At 35.8% G+C, this 22,358-nt stretch overlaps 1 protein-coding gene across 1 annotated transcript in view; it reads left to right on the top strand.

Annotated features, from left to right (window-relative positions):
• The window catches only part of GTF2A1 (general transcription factor IIA subunit 1), a 43,020-nt gene extending 24,169 nt beyond the window's left edge, over positions 1-18,851 (top strand). The window contains exons 7-9 of the mRNA XM_047795250.1: positions 1,187-1,507; positions 7,036-7,125; positions 17,986-18,851. Of these exons, the coding sequence (XP_047651206.1) occupies positions 1,187-1,507; positions 7,036-7,125; positions 17,986-18,093 (519 nt within the window). The 3' untranslated portion in view covers positions 18,094-18,851. The remainder of the gene's footprint in view (positions 1-1,186; positions 1,508-7,035; positions 7,126-17,985) is intronic.
• The last annotated feature ends 3,507 nt before the right edge of the window (positions 18,852-22,358 follow it).

The raw sequence follows: 22,358 nt of genomic DNA, 5'->3' as shown, positions 1-22,358 counted from the left end.
GGGAGTAATTATTTATTTATTTGCTTATTTACTGCTTTTTTTTTTTTGTCTTTTTGCTATTTCTTTGGGCCACTCCCACGGCATATGGAGGTTCCCAGGCTAGGGGTCGAATCGGAGCTGTAGCCACTGGCCTACGCCAGAGCCACAGCAACGCGGGATCCGAGCCGCATCTGCAACCTATACCACAGCTCACGGCAATGCCGGATTGTTAACCCACTGAGCAGGGGCAGGGACCGAACCCGCAACCTCATGGTTCCTAGTCGGATTCGTTAACCACTGCGCCACGACGGGAACTCCTTATTTACTGCTTTTTAGGGCTGCACATGTGGTATGTGGAAGTTCCCAGTTAGGGGTTGAAACTGGAGCTGCAGTTACCAGCCTACACCATAGCCATAGCAACACAGGATCCAAGCCATGTCTGCAGCTATACCACAGCTAATGGCAGCACTGTTTCCTTAACTCACTGAATGTGGCCAGGGATTGAACCCTTGTCCTTATGGATACTAGTTGGGTTCGTTACTGCTGAGCCATGATGGGAACTCCCTGGGAAGCTTTAAATAAAATGAATAGGTTTTGTCTCATACCAAGTAAATCAGAATATTAGGAGTGGGTATTGGTATCAGTATTTTTATGTTACCAAGTTGTAGCTTGTAGCCACGGTTGAAACAGTGAGAGAGGTTAAATGACTTGCTTCTGCTACATCTTTATGTGTGATCTTAGTCAAAACTAGCACCCAAAGCTTTAGATTTCCAGTGCAATGTTCTTCTTAGGGAGGCGGTGTAGAATAATAATAAGAGCAGAATCAGAAAGCCTAGGTTCACATTTTGCTTCTTAGTGACATGACTATAAGCTTTGTAAGTTATTAAACCTTAATATCGCAAGCAAATAAAGTAATAACATGTGGCCTGAAATCTGGCATATACATAGAAAATACTTGGTATAGATGGAGCAGTTATCTTCAGAAAATCTTTCCTTTGGAAATTTGAATGATAAAATGAAAATTTAGTGGATCAATACACTTACTAGTTAAACATTACTCTTGTGTTTTGGTAGCTTTAGCTATGTAGCGATATGGCCATTTTTAGTGATTCTTTAGCATTAGGGCTATTTCTATATACCAAGTAATAAAACTGAGCTACTTGATCCTCCAGCTAGTTTCTAATATACAGTTTTTCTTTTGCCTTAGGTGCTAACTCCTCTTCCTGGAGGGATTTCACCACAGACAGGAGTCATCATTCAGCCTCAGCAAATCTTATTTACAGGAAATAAGACACAAGTTATACCTACAACAGTGGCGGCACCTACACCAGCACAGGCACAGATACCTGCAACTGGCCAACAGCAGCCACAGGCCCAGCCTGCTCAACAGCAAGCTCCTTTGGTGTTACAAGTTGATGGTACTGGGGATACATCATCTGAAGAAGATGAAGATGAAGAAGAAGACTATGATGATGATGAGGAAGAAGACAAAGAGAAAGATGGAGCTGAAGATGGGCAGGTGGAAGAAGTAAGTTTCTAGTAAATGACTTGAAATGAGAAGATATTTAATCATTTCTTCTTTCACGTGGTGCCAAACTGATAAATTATATTTTTTCAGAGGCTGTTAGGGTACTCTGCAACATAGGTTTTTAAATATAAAATTAGATTGTTAGTAAGATTTTTAGATTGTTCTGGTTGTGTTTATCTTTATAAAATATTATTTCTATAGCTGGTAACCAAAAAAATGGATGTATACCAAATTAAGTTATATTTTTAAAGGTGTTGGAGACAGTGCAAGTAATTCTAATTCTTTGGCTTATGGATTCATAATGTGGTGGCTTAAACATAAGACATTGGTAGAATAGATAAATGTAGTTAATCTTTTTCTTCCGTAATTTAAAATGTCATTTTTAGAAAAAGCTGAATAAATGTGACACATTTATTCGGAACCTCATTTTGTTCCATAATCCATACCAGTTCCTTAGATAACCTTATATGCTCTTAGTGTCTATCTTCATTCTTTCATATTTATTTTTTTGTTGTATATTACTAGGAGCATATTTCTTTGTTTTTCCTCTGTATTCTAGCTTAGTTACTTGTGTTCAAGATGATGTTTGTCTGACCACAATTTTCACCATTAATTTCCTTTTGCAGCTTAAGATGTAATATTGTTTCTTAGTGCAGAGTTCTTCTAAATTATCTAAGTAATATTTCTTAAAGAATACCATTTCATTAAATATTGAATAGATACAATGAATAAATATTTTAAAGTATGAATACTCCAGTGTCCACATCTAGTTAAAAAAAAAAAAACCATTACTTAAATAAAGCCCCCTGAATTCTCCTTCCTACTCCCCATTCTCTTCCTTCTGCCATCAGAATAACCATGCTCAGAAATTCTGTTTATCATTAACTTGTCATTATATTTTACCATATGTATTTATGTTCCTAAAGAGCATATTTTTTAGTTTTGCATGCCTCTTTATAATCTAAGTGGAATATTTATGTATTCTTCTGCAAGTTGATTTTTTTCCCCAAGATAGTATTCCTGAGGTTCATCTAAATTGTCACATATACATGTAATTATTTTCACTGTTGAATATATCATTTATTCATTTTTCTGATATGTTGGGCATGAGGGTTGTTTCTACTTGTTAACTGTTAGAGTTACAAAATACTATGGCCTCTGTCTTCCGGAGACACATGTAAGTCTCTCTAAGTGTTACACCTAAACATTGAATTGCTGAATCATAGGGGATGCATATCTTCCTTACAATAAAGTGCCACATTGTTGTACTGATAACAGTTCTCCCATTCAGTATGTAATGGTTTATATGTCTATATATCTTTACTGATACTTGATGTGTCAGACTACTTAATTTTTGCCAATCCTGATAGGTAAAAAATGTTTCATTTTGGTTTTAATTTTTAAATAATTTTTTAGTTTTGATACTGTTGAGGTGTAGCCTTTTTGTAATTGACTGTTAAGTATAATGTTTATTGTAGGCTTTTTATGGATACCTTTTAAATCAGGTTAAGGAAGTTCCCTTCTATTCAGTTAACCAAGAGCTTTGCTTTGTTTTTTAAACTATAAATGGATGTTGAATTTTATTTAACACTCTTCCTGAAATTTTTAGATAATCACCACAATTTTTTATCCTTAGTCTCTAATTTCTGATGAATTGCATTAATTAGTTTTCTGTTTATAAACCAGTTTTGTATTCCTGGGATAGCACAACTTGATCATTATTTATTGCCTTTTTTATGAAATACTGACTAAAGATTGTCCAGGACTTTTACATGTATGCTAATGAATGATAATGATTTTCTGTTCTCATGCTCTTATATCAGGCTTTCAGTTTTATTATAGCCTTAAACTTACTTTTTTGAAGAGTGCTTTCCTCTGCCTTAGACTTTATAATTTTTTTTAAAAAAAGATTATGCTTAATTCTTCTGTGAATACTTGTTAAAACATGGCTGCTAAAACTATCTGGTCCGAGTAGCTCCTTACTCTGTTCAAATTTTCTTTCTTTGTCTGTCTGTCTGTCTTTTTTTCTTTCTTTCTTTCTTTCTTTCTCTCTGTCTTTCTTTCTCTCTTTCTTTCTCTCTCTCTCTCTCTCTCTCTTTCTCTCTCTCTCTCTCATTCTTTCGCCACACATGTGGCATACAGAGGTTCCCAGGCTAAGGGTCCAGTCAGAGTTACAACTGCTGGCCTGTGCCACAGCAACTCGGGATCTGAGCCACATCTGCAACCTACAACCACAGCTCATGGCAATGCCGGATCCTTAACCCACTGAGTGAGGGCAGGGGTTAAACCCGCATCATGGATGTTAATCGGGTTCATTAACTGTTGAGCCATGAAAGGAACTCCAAATACTCTTTATTTTTGAGACAGTTTGTATAAGTTTTATTTTTCTAGGACTATATATTTAATCTAAGTTTGGTAATTGAGTAGCATAAAGTTAATATTACCTTTTTGATGCCAGAATCATTTGTAATCATTCCCTTTTTTATTTTCTTTTTCTATTACTATTAGTTGTGCCTTCTTGCTCTCTTTTCTTGTTCATTCTTGCCAGAAGTGTGTTTATTTCATTAATGTTTTCGAAGACTCAAGTTTTAGCTTTGTTTCTTCTCTCTAGTGTGATTTCTCTCTCTCCTTTTTTTTTTTGGCCGCACCCAGATTCTTAACCTGCTGAGCCATGAAGGAACTCCTGTTTTTTTCTTATTTATTTCTATTCTAACTTAATGGTTTTATTTGTAGAGAATATGATCTGTGTAGTATGGACACCCTTTGAAGTTGGTTGAGACTTGTTTTGTTTTATATAGTCAGTTTTTGCATATACTTTCTGTGTATTTGAAAAGAATGTGTTTTCTGCAGTTTTTTGATACTGTCTTCCTTATATGTCTATTAGATTTATATTGTCAATAGTTTTCTTTATATGAATAAGATATATTTAAGTCTTATTATGATGGTGGATTTATTTCTCCTTGTTTTTCTGTTATTTTTGGTTTTTTATATTATGATCCTAAAAATCATAGATTGAGCCATTTATGATTACATAGTGTCCTGATTTGACAGAGCCATAACAGCTTTGTTTGGGTTAGCGTTTACCTTGTATAGCTCCTTTTGTTCTTTCACTTTTGAATTTTTTGGATCCTTAAGCTTTAAGTGTGTCTTTTTTATATGGAATACTGCTATATATGCTCTCATGTTATAAATTTTTTACACGGGCCAAGATTATTCAATAGGGAAAGAATAGTCTTTTCAACAAAAGGTACTTGGACAACTGATTATCCACATGCAGAAGAGTGAAGTTGGACCTTTACACAAAAATTAACTCAAAACGCTTCAAAGACCTAAGTGTAAGACCTAAATGCATAAAATTCTTAAAGGAAACATGGGGTAAAAGCTTCACAACTTTGGAACTGGCAGTGGTTTCTTAGATATGACTTGAAAAGGACAAGCAATCAAAAAAAAGATAAAGTAGTCCTAATAGATTAAAAACTTCTGTATATCAACGGAACTATCAACAAACTGAAAAGACTACAAAATAGGAAGTATTTGCAAAGCATATATCTGATGAGGGGTTAATATCTAGAGTATAAGTCTTAAAACTCAGCAACTAATAAACAGCGCTGCTCAAGAATGGGTAAAGGACTTAAGTAAACATTTTTGCAAAGAAGATATACAGGTAGCCAACAAGCAAATGCTCACTTTCATTAGTCATTAGAGAAGTGCAAATCAAATCCACAAAGAGATATCACTTTATGTCTTCTACGATGGCTAAAATTAAAAATGAGAGAAAAATATATTGGTGAGGATGTGGAGAATTTGGAACTTGTGTACATTTCTGGTGGGAATGTAAAATGGTATAGCTTCAGTGGAAAATGGTTTGGTGATTCCTCAAAAAGTTAAGCATGGAATTACCATATGACTCAGCAGTTCCAGGCCTAAGTACACATTTTAAGAGAATTGAAAACAGGTGTTCAGACAAAAATTTGTATGTGAGTGTTCATAACAGCATTGTTCAGAAAATCCAAATGATGTGAGCAACTCAAATATCAATCAACTCATGGATAGACAAACAAATGTGGTATAACCATGCAATGTAGCATTCTTCAGCCATGAAAAGAAACAGAGTATTGGTATATGCTATAACATGGATGAATCTCAAACATTATGCTAAGTTAAAGAAGCCAGACCACATATTGCATGTGCATATTGTATGATTCCATTTATCTGAAATATCCAAAACAGGTGACTCTATAAGACGGAAAGCAGATTATTGGTTGCCAGGGCCTGGGGAGAGGTGGGAATGGGGTGTGATTGCTTAATGGTAAGTGTGATGAAATTGTTTTGGAATTGCACACATTATGTGTGTACTAAGTACAAATTGGACACCGTAAAATGGTGATTTTTTTACCTCAAATTTTCTTTTTACATTTACATTGGTGATATCTATTTTATATTAAAGAATATATATACACATATACCTATGTGTGAGTAGGTATAGGCCTAGACTTAACATCATCTTGATTATTTTCCTTTCTGCTTTCATTTTGTCTTTTCTTTCTTTATTAATCAGAAATCAGAGTTGTATGTTTTTTATCTTCTGTCACAGCTGAGGTCAAGGTTAACTTGGTCACTTTATGCTCTAATTAGAACTTGCTCCTTAATCCTCTTTGATACGGAGACTGAGTCGTCTCCTCCCACCCCCCTTTTGATCTGATTGCCTTAATTATGTTCTAAGCCTGCACCATTAAACATACTAATTTGAATTCATGTCCTAGTTCTTGGTGTAAATAATACTAGCCAGGCTGCCAACCTGTTCTGTAGCCCTTTCCCCCCTTTCAATTTCACCATTGTTTTCCCTTTTACTTACACTGCTCCTTCTGGTAGGTAGTACGTAGTACAGTTATTTCATTAAAACCCACTGAGCGAAGCCAGGGCTCAAACCTGTATCCTCATGGATACTAATCGGGTTCGTTATCACTGAGCCATGATGGGCATAAGGCTGCACCTGTGGTGTATGAAAGTTCCTGGGCTAGGGGTTGAATCAGAGCTGCAGTTGCAATCTACACCACAGCCATCGCAACATCAGAACTGAGCTGCACCTTGCGGCTACGCTGGATCCTTAACCCACTGAGTGAGGCCAGAGATCTAACCCAGATCCTCACAGACACTATTGTCAGGTTCTTAACCCATTGAGCTGCAGTGGGAACTCCCTACTTCTAGGCATCTTAAAGAGTTGTCAGAGGAAATTATCTTCTTGGGCAATTCTGAAAGAATAAATGAAATAAAGTTAAATATCTTCTGACTTACAATTTATATGTCTTAACTATTGTGATTGTTGTGTTGAATTTCTTGCTGGAATTTCAGCAACATCAGCAGAGTCTTAACACTGCCAGTTAACAGTATGTTCATGTGCATCTGTCTGGCCCTTGGTTCTCAAAGAACATCAAGGTCATTGTGTTTCTTTTCATTGAATATTAGAAGGGCCCTTTTCTAGAAATATGTCAAATATAAATAAATGAACTCTCCTTTTTCATTTGTAGGAGCCCCTCAATAGTGAAGATGATGTGAGTGATGAGGAAGGACAGGAACTCTTTGATACAGAAAATGTTGTTGTTTGCCAGTATGATAAGGTAAGGATTTTATCAAGTTACTGACAGTTTTCCTGTCACGTTTTCTTCCCTAAACCGTCCTTTCTGCCTTGTTCAATCATTTGGTCAGCTGATTGATTCCTCTTCTGTTCAGTATAAATGGTGTAAATGAAAACAAATGTTATACTTTAATAGATTATTTTAATAAAATGAGAAATTAATTTGGGTAGCTTTGCATTTGAAAAATAAGGAATGAAATCATGACAGGTATGTTGTTTTCAATTTAGATTGTGTCTCCCAACTTGGTAACAAAGTAAAGCTGTCTTTTAAAATGAATAGTAACTCAGTGGGATAACCTGTTTTCCCTCTAGCCTTAACCACCTCAAAGCTCAAAGGCTTCAGTTGAATCTCTGTATTACTAAGGAGAGAAGAACTAGGACAATAAACAGGACTGATAACTAACAAAAGATACATTACTAGCTTTGCTGTATTTTGGTAGCAGTAAGAAATTTTTCAGCTAGGTTCTGTGAGAATTAGCTGTTGATTCCTTAATTCTTAAAAAGTGCTACTTTCCAACTATTTTTTTTATAGTTATTGGCATTGTTAAGATTTTGGTTATTTATTGAAACATTTAATTTGGAGTAAAATTTGTTTTCTGGTTATTACCATTAAATTTTTTTGCCTTTTTAAATCCTTAAATGTGTAATAAATCTTCAGACTGTATTGGCATCTATAATTTAATTTCAGCAGAGGTCTTTACCATATGCTGAAAACGCTTAACAGAAGTAGTTGGGTTTTGTTTGTAAGCACTACATATTCACTAAACATATATTTATTAAGTGCCTGAATGTGCCAGGCACAGGAGATATAGTCATGATTGTGCAAAGTTTATGCCCTGCATACCTTCCTTTACAAATGATGAAAATCTTAAATTTGTGTTGCTTTCATAGAAATGGGTATTATAAATACCTATGTTTATTGCAAATAGATGTATAAGGAAAATGTTGACTCTTACATTGACGCTTATCATTTCCTAATGAAAAGGTAAAGTCAAGCCAGTTAAATACTAGTGAAATTACAGAATAAAGTCAGTGAGGTCATTGATTCAGAATTATTAGAGCATCTAGTTTTGTACATTATGACTACTGACAGAGCATTCTTAACAGCATACACCAGGCGCATTATTAATAAAAGTAATTTCTCGTTACGTGCATGTAAAGAAAGAGTATTGAGATTAAAACTCCAGGAATTTGCTGGTGGCTCAGTGAGTTAAAAATATGGCATTGTCACTGCTCTGGCTCAGGTCAGTGCTGTGGCATGAGTTCAGTCCCTGGCCCCAGGACTTCTGCATGCCATGAGAATGACCAAAAAAAAAAAAAAAAAGATGCTAGTAAATCTTTATTGTCAGGAAGACTCAAGGGATTCCAACCAAAATTAAAATTATCCAGAACACAGTTTCATGTTGACAAGATGTCAGATTTAGCAGTTAATATACCCTAACTAGACTGAAGAATATGTTTCTAAGTATTTTTACGTTATAAGAGACTAGTTGTATTCTCATTTGATACAAATTGTACACATAATATTTTGATTGATTGATTGATTGTCATTATCAGGCTGCACCCGTGGCATAGTATTTTAAATGTTAAAATTAGTTTGTTTTGCTTCCAGAGATGATATTGTAATATTTAAACTAAGAAATTAAAAAGTAGCTTTAGATAATGTGTTGAATGATAAAACAGTTTTAAAGTTTGTAGAGATCTCACTTTCACAATGGAATGAGTTTTGGAGATTGGTGGGTTGGGTCTTGATATTTTAGCCACATTAAAGAATGGTGGTTTGCTAAAATGGGGTTGGGTATGGTTTGAGGCACCTTGACTTTAGGAGTTTATTTTTGAGGCATAAACTTTAGAATTTCAATAATATGTCAGTTTTAGAAGCAGTCGTAGAACTGTGTTGCCATTCGAATGAGAACCAAATAATGAGGCAGAGTTCTTTAAGTATGGGTGGATAAGGACTGATGGCATCAGATATTGAAGCTGCAGCCTTATTTATAGGTAATTTTACTTAATTACCTTTGTTATTAGAAAATTTCGGAGGCCTTTTTCCAAGCACTCAGGATAGATCTTCATGAAGGGCTTTAAGGCCAGTCAGTGAATTGTTTTTCAAGTTGTAGTTTGTGGCTTTATTCAAATAAAAATATTTACTATTTATTATCAATATATTGACTCCAGTCGTATTATATGAACTATTATTTGAACCATGAAACTTCTACATTGCTTTTTGCAAGTTGTCTTATAGCAGAATGCAGTCAGTGTCTTTACTTGTCTGTGGAATTCCTTTCCCTAGCTATTCATCATTTATTTATATAATTCCATTGTCTTTCAGGTTGTAGTCACTTGGTTCATGCTGGAAATAAGTCTGTATACCCATTTTTAGGATAGTTAGTACTTTCTTTACAGGGAGTCAAAGAAAAGAAAAGACAAATCTTTTTATTCAGTAAATACTTTTTGTCTGTGATGTCCCAGAGCACTGTTCTAGGAGCTTGACATACATCAGTGAACAAAACAGAACAATCCTTGCCACCGGGAAGCTTATTCTGGTTGGGGAGACAGATTCTAAAACATAACAAACAGCAAATAAATTACACTTTATTCTTGTGAAAACGTTGGAGTTAATCTGCATGTAACTTGTAGTTGGCCCTCTGTATCTGAGGTTCTTCCACATGTATGGAGTCATCCAACCACAGACCACTTAATACTGTAGTATTTACTATTGAAAAATATCTGTGTATAAGTGGATCTGTGCACTTACAAACACGTATTGTTCAAGGGTCAACTTTGATTAATATGGTATGTTAGAAACTGATAACTGGTATGGAAAATTTTAAAGTGTGAAAGGAAACAGGAACAGAGACTTAGAAGAGAGTTCGCCCTGTCATTATTTGATGGCATAACCTGCCTGATGTTTGTGAGGAGCAGCAAGGAGGCCAGTGTGCCTGGACTTGGAATAGTGTAATAGTAGATTAAGTCAGAGGTAAGTGGAGGCAGATGCTATAGGACTTTGTGAGGACATGGTCTCTTACTCTGAATGAATTAGGAAGCTTTTGGAAAGTTTCACACAGACAAAATGATATCACTTACTTTTTAATCTTAGAGTGATGACTTTACTTTCTTTATTGAGAGCAAAGTATGGAAGAAGCAAAGGTTGAAACAAGATTAATAGAAGGATACTGTAGTATTCCAAATGAGGGGTAATGATGACTTAGGCTAGGATGAAAGTATTGGAAGGCTTGAATGTTTTGTGGGAAGAGTCAACAGAATTTTCTGACCCTTGGGTATGTGATAGAAAAGAAAAAAAAGGAATCAAGAATGACTCCAGAAGTTTTTGATGAGGAACCAGACAGAAGAATGGAGATACCATAAACTCAGGTGGGAAAGACTATAGATGGAGCAAGTTTGGGAGAAGAGAAAGGTCAGTTTTAATGAGCGTGATAAGTTTTGTATCTGTTAGACATTCAAATCATCCCTCTTAAGGTGTTAGGTGTAATATCTATATAGTGTAATTGGAACAGTGCTATAAGGCCACTTAAGAGTCTCTGCCCTAAATATTACTATTTTCACTTTATTGTACTATATTTTGTTTTAATAAGTAAAAAATTTGACATTTTAAATTTATACATAGCTTAAGTTAGTGATCCTAGAGGAAGAGCTTGAGAGTAGTTTTCAAATACATGAAGCATTGTGGCGGTTTTGGGTTTTTTATTTTAATTAAGCCCCCAAAGGCAGAACTAGGATCAATAAATAGAAGTTTAAAGTAAGCAGATATTAGTAGAGGGTAAAGCATGAAAGACTTACAAGATAGTAAATTGAAAGAAAATACCTGTACATAGTGAGAACTTTTCCATTGTTATATGAAACAGCCTGATTAATAGAAAGCATATTGGACTGGGACAAGAGAATCATAGTAATATACCTTTAGGCAAGCCATTGAACCTCTGTAGGCTACAATTTTCCCTTTTGATGAAAGCCTGAGTACTTGACTTTTTTTTTTTTTTTTGGTGGTGGTGGGGTGTCTTTCTAAGGCCACACCCACAACATATGGAGGTTCCCAGGCTAGGGGTCGGATTGGAGTTATAGCTGCTGGCCTACACCACAGCCACAGCAACACGGGATCTGAGCCACATCTGCAACCTATACGACAGCTCATGGTGACATTGGATCCTTAACCCACTGAGCAAGGCCAGGAATCAAACCCACGTCCTCATGGATACTGGTTGGTTGGGTTTGTTAACTGCTGAGCCACAATGAGAACTCTGTGAAGTACTTGATTTTGAGGTCTCATTAGATCAGAGAAGAGGGAGAACCATGGGTCGGGACTTTAGAGACGACAGAGAGTTTGAGGTCAACATAGAATAAGTGGGACTTACTGGTAAAGATAAGAAAGATCATTTCAGTTAATTAAATTTTGCAGGTGCTAAATCTACGGAATTGCAAACAACTAAAACCTGTAAATAAAGGCAAAGGTGGGAGTATCCAGGGCCTAGCCCAGTTTGAACTCTAATGGGACTAGATAATCACTGTTCCCTAGATGTATTTGTTAAATAATGCCATGTATACGGTTCTATGTTAGGTCTTGAGAAAACTTAAGGAGTTTTATTTTGGTAGAAAAATCACTCCATAATTTTATGTACTTAGAATTAATACTAGAAATGTTTTTGTAAATGCCATTGGGATTTAATTTGTTCCATAGGAAAGGGTACTTTTCTAGCTGAGAAGATTAGGGAAAGTTCTGTAGAGGTTGTAGTATTTCTGAGGTGGGTTTTGAAGTAGGAATTGAATTTGTAAAAATGGGAGCAAGGGATAATACTACTTTTGATTTGAAGTTTAGTCTTTGAGGAATGTGGAGCTGGGAAATAAGTGTGGAAAGGTAAGTTATTATCAAGTCATTTAGAAATAGAAATAATCAAGCTGAGGTGAATGGTTAGAATTGTGCTTCTCCCAGTGATGCTTATACAATGGTTAGAAGGAAGGGAGGACCTCTCCCTGTGGCACATTGAGAAGAGCAGCGTCTTAGGGGCCCTGGGACACGGGTTCGATCCCCAGCCCAGCACAGTTGGTTAGGGATCCAGCACTGTCACAGCTGAGGCTCAGATCTGATCCCTGGCTCTGGAGTTCCATATGCCACTGGGCGCATGCCCCCACCCCCAACCCCACCCCACCCCCAAAAAAGGAAGGGAGAGGGTGAAGGCCTGGAAAACAGGATATTGTAACAAATTATACAATAAGAGGCTATTGACCTGGTAACTAGAAGATAATTGTTGGCCTTTCAAAAAGTAGTTGTCAGGTGCCCTGAAAACAACTAAAGTAGAATTAGAGGTAAAGTAATTAGAGAGATAATTTTAGTATGAATTCTAATACTCCAAGGCCACAGTATTAAAAAGGTCAGCAAGGGAGTTCCCATTGCGGCAAAGCAGTAATGAACCCGACTAATATCCATGGGGATGTGGGTTTGATCCCTGGCCTTGCTCAGTGGATTAAGGATCCAACATTGTCATGAGCTGTGGTGTAGGTTGCAGATGTAGCTCAGATCCCTCGTTGCTGTAGCTGTTGGCATGGGCTTGCAGCTGCAGCTCCGATTCAACCCAAAGCCTGGGAATTTTCATATGCCCCAAGTGCGGTCCTAACAACAACAAAAAAAAGGCAGCACTGTGAAAGTTGTTACTGTATGTGAAGAAGAAGAGAGTGATTGTAAACAGGAGACCAATGCTGAAGATAGTGTGCTGGTAGTCAGTAGATAGAAGAAGCCTAAGATTAAATAAATGGTATGGATATAAAAGGAATTACAGAGAGAGAAAAGGCAAAAAAGTGGTCTAGAAGCATCAGGGAGAACAAAGGGTATTCCTGTTTTAAATATTGGCCAGTATAAAATTTCCTATGAAAAGATGTATATATGCAGATGTGGTAGAAGATATTTTTCAGAGAAATATTAAGTACTTTAGTGAACACAAGTACCAAGGCTATAAAATAAATATTACTAATTATAGGTCGATTTATTTGAAAAACTTACCTAGTGAATTTTTTTGAAAGGGTCAAACTATTAACCAGTTTGACTACAATAATACGAAATTAGAAATGAGGTATAGCTGAACAACCAGTTCGTCAAAGAGGAAATCAAAAGAGCTAAAAAAAAACAAAACAAAACCTTGAGACAAGTGAAAATAGAGGTAAACACACCATGGAATTCCTGTTGTGGCACAGTGGAAACGAATCCGACTAGGAACCATGAGATTGCGGGTTTCGATCCCTGGCCTCGTTCAGTGGGTTAAGGATCCCATGTTGCCATGAGCTGCAGTGTAGGTCGCAGACGTGGCTCGGATCCCGTGTTGCTGTGGCTGTGGTATAGCTGGCGTCTATAGCTCTGATTCGACCCCTAGCCTGGGAATCTCCATGTGCTGTGGGTGCGGCCCTAAAAAAGCAAAAAAAAAAAAAGAAGAAGAAGAAGTAAAACATACCAAAAGTTGTAGAATATAGCAAAAGCAGTTCTAAAAGGGAAGTACCTAGAGAGAAATGCCAACATTGAGAGATAAGAAAAAAAATCTCAATCTAACTTTACACCTAAAGGAACTGAAAAAAGCCCAAAGTTAGTAGAAGAAAATAACAGAGATAAGAGTGAGGAGTTCCCATTGTGGTTCAGGAGAAATGAACCCTACTGCTATCCATGGTCCTGCTCAGCAGGTTAAGGATACCAAGTTGACATGAGCTGTGGTTTAGGTCACAGATGTGGCTGGGATCTGGGGTTGCTGTGGCATAGGCCAGCAGCTGCAGCTCTCATTCAACCCCTACCCTGAGAACATGCATGTGCTGCCCTGCGGCCCTAAAAATAAATAAATAAATAAATAAATAAATAAATAAATAAATAAAAGAGTGAGAATAAATGAATGGAGACTAAAAAGAAAACAGATTAGATTAATGAAACTCGGAGCATCTCTTTGAAAAAATAAACAAAATTCATAGATGTTAGATCCACCAAGAAAAAAAAAAGGTTTCATAATATCAGAAATGAGAGATGTTACAACTGGTAACACAGAAATACAGAGGATCATAAGAGACTACATGTGCCAACAAATTAGACAATCTGGAAGAAATGGATAAATTCCTAGAAATACACAACTTTCCAAGACTAAATCACAAAGAAATAAAAAATCCGAACAGACTGTTTACTAGTGAAGAGATTGAATCAATAATCAAAAGCTTCCCAATAAACAAAAGTTTAGGACCAGATGGCTTAGCTGGTAAATTCTACCAAACATTTACGGAAGAATTAATATCAGTCCTTCTCACAGTCTTCCAAAAAATAAGAGCAAATACTTCTAAACTAATTTTACAAGGCCAGCATTATTCTGATACCAAAACCAGACAAGGATGCCACAAGAAAAGAAATCCTCATTAACAAACTGAGTTCAGCAGTTTAGTAAAAAGATCATATGCCATGATCAAGTGAGATTTATTCAAGGAATGCAAGATCCACCATCTACAAATCAGTCAATGTGATACCTGTGTTAACAAAATGAAGGATAAAAGTCACGTGATCATCTCAGTAGATGCTGAAAAGACATTTGACTAAGTTCAGCATAAAAAGTCTCAACAACGTGAGTATAGAGGAACATACCTCAACTTAATGAAGGGCATATATGGCAAGCCCACAGGTTACATGATGAAAAACTGAAAGATTAGGAACAAGACAATTAAGCTCGCTCTTGCCACTCTTACTCAATGTGGTATTAGAAGTCCTAGCCAGAGCAATTAGGCAAAGAAAAGAAATGAGACATCCAAATAAGAAAGGAAGAGGTAAACCTGTCACTACTTGCAGATGAAATGATACTACATATAGAAAATGCTAAAGACTCCACCAAAAAACCATTAGAACTAATAAATGGATTCAGTACAATTCTGTTATGTTTCTATATACTAATAATGAACTATTAGAGAAATTAAGAAAAAAATCCCATTTACAACTGCATCAAAAAAAATATCTAGGAGTAAATATAACCAAGGAGGTGAAAGACAGGTGCACTGAAAACTATAAGACATTGGTGAAAGAGATAGAAAAAGGCACAAATAAGTGGAAAGAGAATCTATACTCGTGGACTCAAAGAGTTAATACTGTTAAAAGTGTCCATAATATCCAAAGAAATCTATAGATCCAGTGTAATCTGTCTCAGAATTTCATTTTTTTTGTCTTTTTGGCTTTTCTAGGTCCACACCCATGGCATATGGAGGTTCCCAGGCTAGGGGTCCAATCAGAGCTGTAGCCACCAGTGTACACCAGAGCCACAGCAACATGGGATCCAAGCCACGTCTGCGACCTACACCACAGCAGGGCCGGATCCTTAACCCTCTGAGCAAGGCCAGGGACCGAACCCACAGCTCAAGGTTACTAGTCGGATTCGTTAACCACTGAGCCATGACGGGAACTCCCATCTCAAAATTTCAATGGCATTTTTCACAGAAATAGATCAAACAGTCCTAAATGTTGTACTAAACTGCAAAAGACCCTGAATAACCATAGCAATCATGAGAAAGAACAAAGGCGTCATGCTTCCTGATATCAAGCTATATTATAAAACAATAGTAATCAGTGTGGTATTGGCATAAAAACAGACACATAGATCAATGGAATGGAAAAGAGCCCAGAAGTAAAACCATATTTATGTGACTAATTAATTTGCGACAGAGGGGCCAAGAATATAAAATAGGGAAAGGGCAGTCTCTTCAATAAATGTGTAGGGAAAACTGGACAACCACATGCCAAAGACTGAAACTGAGCTACTGTTGTGTAACATGCACAATAATCAATGCAAAATGAATGAAAGACTTGAAAGTAAGACCTGAAACCATGGAAGGAAGAAAACAGAGGTGATAAGCTCCTTGGCATTGTTCTTTTTTTTTTTTGTCTTTTGCCTTTTTTTGTTGTTGTTGTTGTTGCTATTTCTTGGGCCGCTCCCGTGGCATATGGAGGCTCCCAGGCTAGGGGCTGAATCGGAGCCGTAGCCACCGGCCTACGCCAGAGCCACAGCAACGCGGGTCCTTGGCATTGTTCTTGGTGGTGATTTTTTAATTTGACGCCAAAAACAAAGGCAACAAAAGCAAATATAAACAAGTGGGACTACATCAAACAAAAAAGCTTTTGTAGAGTAGAGGACACCATCAACAAAACTGCTGAATTGGGAAAGATATTTGCAAATGCTATCTCTGACAAGGGTTAATATCCAAAATATACAAAGAACTCATACAATTCAACAGCAAAAAACAAAACAATCCAATTAAAAACTGGGCAGAGGACCTGAATAGACATTTTTCCAAAGAAGACGTACAGATGGCAGACAGGTACATGAACATCCCTAATTATCAGCATCAGCATTGTGCATATCAACCACAATGAGATAATCACCTCACATCTGTTAAAATGGCTGTTATCCAGGAATTAATAAAGGTTGTGGAGAAAAGGGAACCCTCATGGCACTGTTGGTGGGAAAGTAAATTTGTATAGCTGCTATGAAAAATAGTATGAAGCTTCCTTTAAAAATTAAAAATGGGAGTTTTCCTCGTGGCTCAGCAGTAACGAACCTTACTGGTATCCATGAAGACTTGGGTTCCATCCCTGTCCTTGCTCCGTGGGTTAAGGATCTGGCATTGCTGTGAGCTGTGGTGTAGGTTCCAGTTGTGGCTCAGATCCTGTGTTGCTATGGCTGTGCTGTAGGCCAGCAGCTACAGCTCTGATTCAACTCCTAGCCTGGGAACTTCTGAAAGCTGTGGGTGTGGCTCTAAAAAAACAAAACAAAACAAAAATTTAAAATAGAACTACCATACAATCCAGAAATTTTACTTCTGGATGTTTATTGAAAGAAAAAAGAAATCATAACATAGGTATGTGCACTCCTATGTTCATTACAGCATTATTTGCACCAGCCAAGATATGGAAGCAGTCTAAGCATCCATCAGTGGGTGAATGGATAAAGAAGCTGTGGTACATGTATACTGCAATGGAGTATTATTCAGCCTTTAAAAAGAAGGCAGTCTTGCCATTTCCAACAACATGGATGGACCTCGAATGCATTATGCTAAGTGAAATAAGTCAGAGAGTGAGAGACAAGTCCCATATGATCTCACCTACGTGTGGAATTTGAAACAAAAAAAACAACTCGTAGATACAGAGAACAGATTGCCAGAAATGAGGGTTTGGACATATGTGAAATGGGTAAAGGTCAAACTTCAAGTTATAAATACTCATGGCGATATATGTACAGCATGGTGACTATAGTTAATAATATTGTATATTTGAAAATTACAAATACAGTAGATCTTAAAAGTTCTCATCTCAAAAAAATTTGTAACTGTGTATGGTGATGGATGTTAACTATTGGAGGGATCATTTTGCAGTATATGCAAATATCATTATGTTGTATACCTGAAACTGGTGTGTTACATGTCAATTATATCTCAGTTAAAAAAGAAACCAGGAGTTCCCGTCGTGGCGCAGTGGTTAATGAATCCGACTAGGAACCATGAGGTTGCGGGTTCGGTCCCTGCCCTTGCTCAGTGGGTTAACGATCCAGCGTTGCCGTGAGCTGTGGTGTAGGTTGCAGACACGGCTCGGATCCCGTGTTGCTGTGGCTCTGGCGTAGGCTGGTGGCTACAGCTCTGATTGGATCCCTAGCCCGGGAACCTCCATATGCCGTGGGAGCGGCCCAAAGAAATAGAAAAAAAAAAAAGAAAGAAAGAAACCAATTTATAAATACAATGATATACAAGTTGGGAATGTGAGTATTTTTTGTTGTTAGTTTCCTCTGTCTTTTTATAGTATCTCATGCATTTTTTTTTTTTTTGCTTATTTATTTAGATTCACAGAAGTAAAAACAAATGGAAATTTCATCTTAAGGATGGCATTATGAATCTTAATGGAAGAGATTATATATTTTCCAAAGCCATTGGAGATGCAGAGTGGTGAAGAGTTGGTTCTTTTCTTTTATAAGTAAAACAAAAGAAAATTAAAAAAAAATTAAAATGGACAGTTTGAATCTTGGGACATATACCAACCAAAACTTAACTTCTGCATGTCAGAAAAGTGTAGTAGAAGCAGAGCTACTGGAACAAAGAGACCTTGACAACACAGACACTACTTCTAACTGGCAAGCCATGGAACTGTAGCACCTGGGGTTGTTGGGTTGGGGAGGGTTGGGGTTTTGTGTAGGAAAACCATAATTGTCAATTTTAAATACAGGTACCTGCCACTGGTAATTAGCATGTAAAGCTCTGTTTATATTTCTTCCTCCAACTTGGGTTCAGTCAGAAGATACTTGTTGGAATGAACTGAAGAAACTTCCCTTTTGATAGATTGAACTGAAACTGCTTATTGTATGTGGTTATATTTGGTAAAAATTGCGTGTGAGCTTTTTACAAAAGGGTAAGAATTATGGTGTTGAATTTTAATTCACTTGTATAAGAAAGAAGTTTAGAACTCTCATAATAGGTCTTAAATATTTTTACTTGCTCTTTCTCCCTCAGTAATATATACCTCTTCCTTCCCTGCTTTATGAAACATCTATGTAAGAGTTAAAGGAAGTAATCAGTGATCACAGTTTGGAGACAAAATTTGACCCAGGAATGGATATTTATTTTAATTAGGTTTTCAGACTCATTAAATGTAGTTTAAAGGTTTGGGTCTCATCTGAGTGGAGCAGAATTAAAATGACAACTTCAACTTTCTTACAGAAAAATTGTTTCTTTTAATCCTACACCTTAAAAAGAAACCCCGAAGTGGCTCCTCAGGAATACGTTTTTGTTTTGTTTTGTTTTGTTTTTGTTTTTGTTTTGCACAAAGGTACCATCTAGCTGAAATTATATGCATATGAGTAGATACAAATCTTTTTCCTGTTGGGCTGAAGTGTATGCTTATATGTGTGTTTAGGCTCTTTAAGCTAAACAAACATTTAAATAACATTCTGTGCATTGATTGAAGCATTGGGCAGGTAGTGAGGACCTGGACTTTTATTGAACAATTTAGTAATTATAAAAATTTCTTGTGTTTACTAGTAAAGAATTTAAAAACTGTTATTCTAATTAAACACATTTTTAAAAATTCAACTTTGTAATTTGAGGGAGAAATTTTGGGTGTGTTGGGGGGGTGGGCCACTGAGTACCTATTTACCTCTCTTTCATTTGGTGGCTCTTATAGGCCATTGATAATATAGACATAGGCTCCAGTTTTGCACATTAGGAAGAAAGCATAGAAATTTGACTTGCATATTAAAAATAAGAGAAATGTAATATGTATATTAAGAATGCATAGCTCTGTATTCCGTAAGGGGCTCTAAAGAACTGTGCTGTGTTCAGCGTGTGAACGAGTTGCTTGGGAGAACTGTAGGAACATGTATCTTCATCTTCTTTCAGCTATTCTCTTTATGGTTTATCTTGACAATATTCACATGTGTTTAAGTTACTTGTATATTGAATTTTTCTAAGTCTTCCATTTTTGTCTTCCTTTTATTTGCCTTTGTGTTTCTGGAAGTAATATAGAAACACTTTAAAGTACATTGCAAAGAAAAACTGTGAGCTATTAATATTATTTTTTCTTTTTTTAACACACATCTTTAAACTTCTTGAAAAGACTAATCTTTTTTTTTTTTTTTTTGCCTACTTCCCACCCCATATACCAACTTGATCCCTTTAACTTATGTTCTGAACTTTGGTATAAATGGTGGTTTCTAGCATGCTAGTAATTAGGTTTTATTTAGCTGCCATAACTGATAATACGGTTTTAATTCCTACTATATTAATTTAGTTTTTTGGAGGTTTGTTTACTCCACTACACTTAAAGCACACAGGGTTTTTGTTTTTGTTTTGTTTTGTTTTATTAATGAGACTGGGAGAAGAGAGGGGGGAAATTACAGAAGTCCTATTGTTCAGTTGTCCTTCAGTATAATTTCTAGTAGATTTATATTTACCCAGTGAAGAAGTTAATGACCTGAACTACCTATAAAAGTTTAGCAGTGCTGCAGTGTTGATGGGAACCCTTTGGCTATCTAGTAGTTCTTATGCTACTGAACCTTGGATTGCTATATGATATTCAGCTTATATTTGGGGCTCTACATGTAGACAAAAACATTTGTATTCATAATAGAATTGTATACTGGCCTGTTTTTGTAACATTATATTCGAACATGAACAACCACTGCCTTCAGAGTAACTCACTAGGGTTATTTTGAAGCAGGAAATAACCATTTATATACCTGTGTATATTGCGTACTAATTATGGCATACTTGGCAAATGCTTTTCTCTTACCTATGAAAATTCTGAAAGCTGGTCCAAACAACACTGCATACCAAATTGTGCTTCATATATTACTGCATCGTGTTCCTTTTTAATCAAATAGTATGTTTTAGTTTTATTATAGTGGCTTGATATAAGAATGCCACTCATCTTTTATTGTACTTGAATTCTTAATCATGCTTTTAACATTTTATTTAACTGTTCATTAGGTTCCGTAAAAATGTCATTCCTTTGAAAAGACAAGGATTCCCACTTTCAGAATTTAAAAATGAAAATAACATGTTTATTCAAAGAGATTAAATAGTTCAGACTTGGTGTTATGAAATAAGTAAAGGTTTCAGAAGAGGATTTCTTTAGATTTGCACAGATGGTGATGGCACCTTTTATTAAAAAAACAATCAACAGTGCTAAGGAAAATTTACACAAAAGTACTAGATAAAGTGTGGAAATGTGTGCCTTTCAGTGTATGTACTGTTTTTTGGTGGTCATTTGGATAATCAGACCCTTTGAATGGCTGAGAGCACATTTAAATTTCGTGGAGCTCCGCATTTGGCTAAAACAACTCTTTAATGTGCAATTAGTTTCTAGGGTAAAATGTTATATGAGGGGGATCTTTATATTGGGCTTTTATATTTTTTTAAAAGTTCACATTTCTTTCTATTAATTAAATGCCATCATAATACCACATTTATATTGTTGCCTCTTAAAATCAAAGCCACCTTAGATGTTATTCTTCTAGGAATACATCAAGATTTGAGCAGCATATATAGTGATTAAAATGTGTTCCTGAAGAGCATATTCTAACAGATTCTGGTTTTAGACAGCAAAAACGTAAAAATATAATAACTTTTGTATAAAGATTTTCTTTTGCTATAGGGAAAATCAAGGATTTGGTTTTCTTACTTTTGTCTTGGCTTTTATGGAGGAATGAAAAGGGTTATCTCCTTCGAAGAATAATTTTTGATTATCTTACAGCAATAATGTCACCATTACTTTCAGAAGATAAATATACCTTGTATAGGCAAACAGACATAATTTTCTCTTGGGATTTCCCTTTATAACTTAGCTTTTTCTTCCACTTGAGAAAATTCCTATATTTTCAGATTAACTTCATCTTGAACTTTTTTGAGCTTTTGTGCAATGTAATACTTTATTGATCCATCTTTGTACATTTTCATTTTATTTCATGTGTCCCTCCCACTTTTCTGTCTGAATTAGCTGTTTCAGATTTTGAATTCATTGGCTAAAAATAGTTGCTTTTTATATTTCCTCATGGGTTTATGTTACATAGTTTTGCATTTTAATCTATTATGCTATGGAAATTATTCTGAAGTTTGTATTCCCTTTTTAAGCCTGCCTTAGTCTATTTTTTGGTCCTTTTTTATGGTTTAAGGAAGAACAAACCAAATTAATATTTTTGCTTATTTTGAGGAACAAGAAAAAACTTGTTTTTTTCTTCTCTCCTAAGGGAAGAACTACATTAAGTTAGTAACTACTGTTTTTCAGTTAAGTTTCCTTAAATCATCCAGTATACATCAGGGCTACAATTTGGGGGGAGGGGCTAATCCTTTTTGCTGTTCTGAGCTACTATTGTCAACTGCTGTTGTACATACTGTTATGTGTAAGGGCGTAAATATATTTATTATGTTTGTAAAATTCACTCTGTACAATTGCAGATCAAGGTTGCTCTTCTGTGATATACGGGATATTATGTTTTAAAGACCATCTTGGAATACAATTAGAGAACTTAGTATTTTGATGTACTAAGACCTATTTTAAGTTTAATATTTTACCTTTGCAAAAACTTTAATTAAAGATGTTATTTAAAAAAACAGGAATGCTGCTTGCTTTGCTTACTAGTATATGACATTGTTATATAGATAATTGAATAAAACTATGCAGTGTAGAAAGGAACGTGCTTTACATTGTTAGTAAGTTCCATT

Source organism: Phacochoerus africanus, chromosome 9 (assembly GCF_016906955.1).
Source record: "Phacochoerus africanus isolate WHEZ1 chromosome 9, ROS_Pafr_v1, whole genome shotgun sequence".
Classification (NCBI taxonomy): Eukaryota; Metazoa; Chordata; class Mammalia; order Artiodactyla; family Suidae; genus Phacochoerus; species Phacochoerus africanus.
Note: the sequence above shows the minus strand (reverse complement) of the source record. Positions and strands in the feature narration are given on the sequence as shown.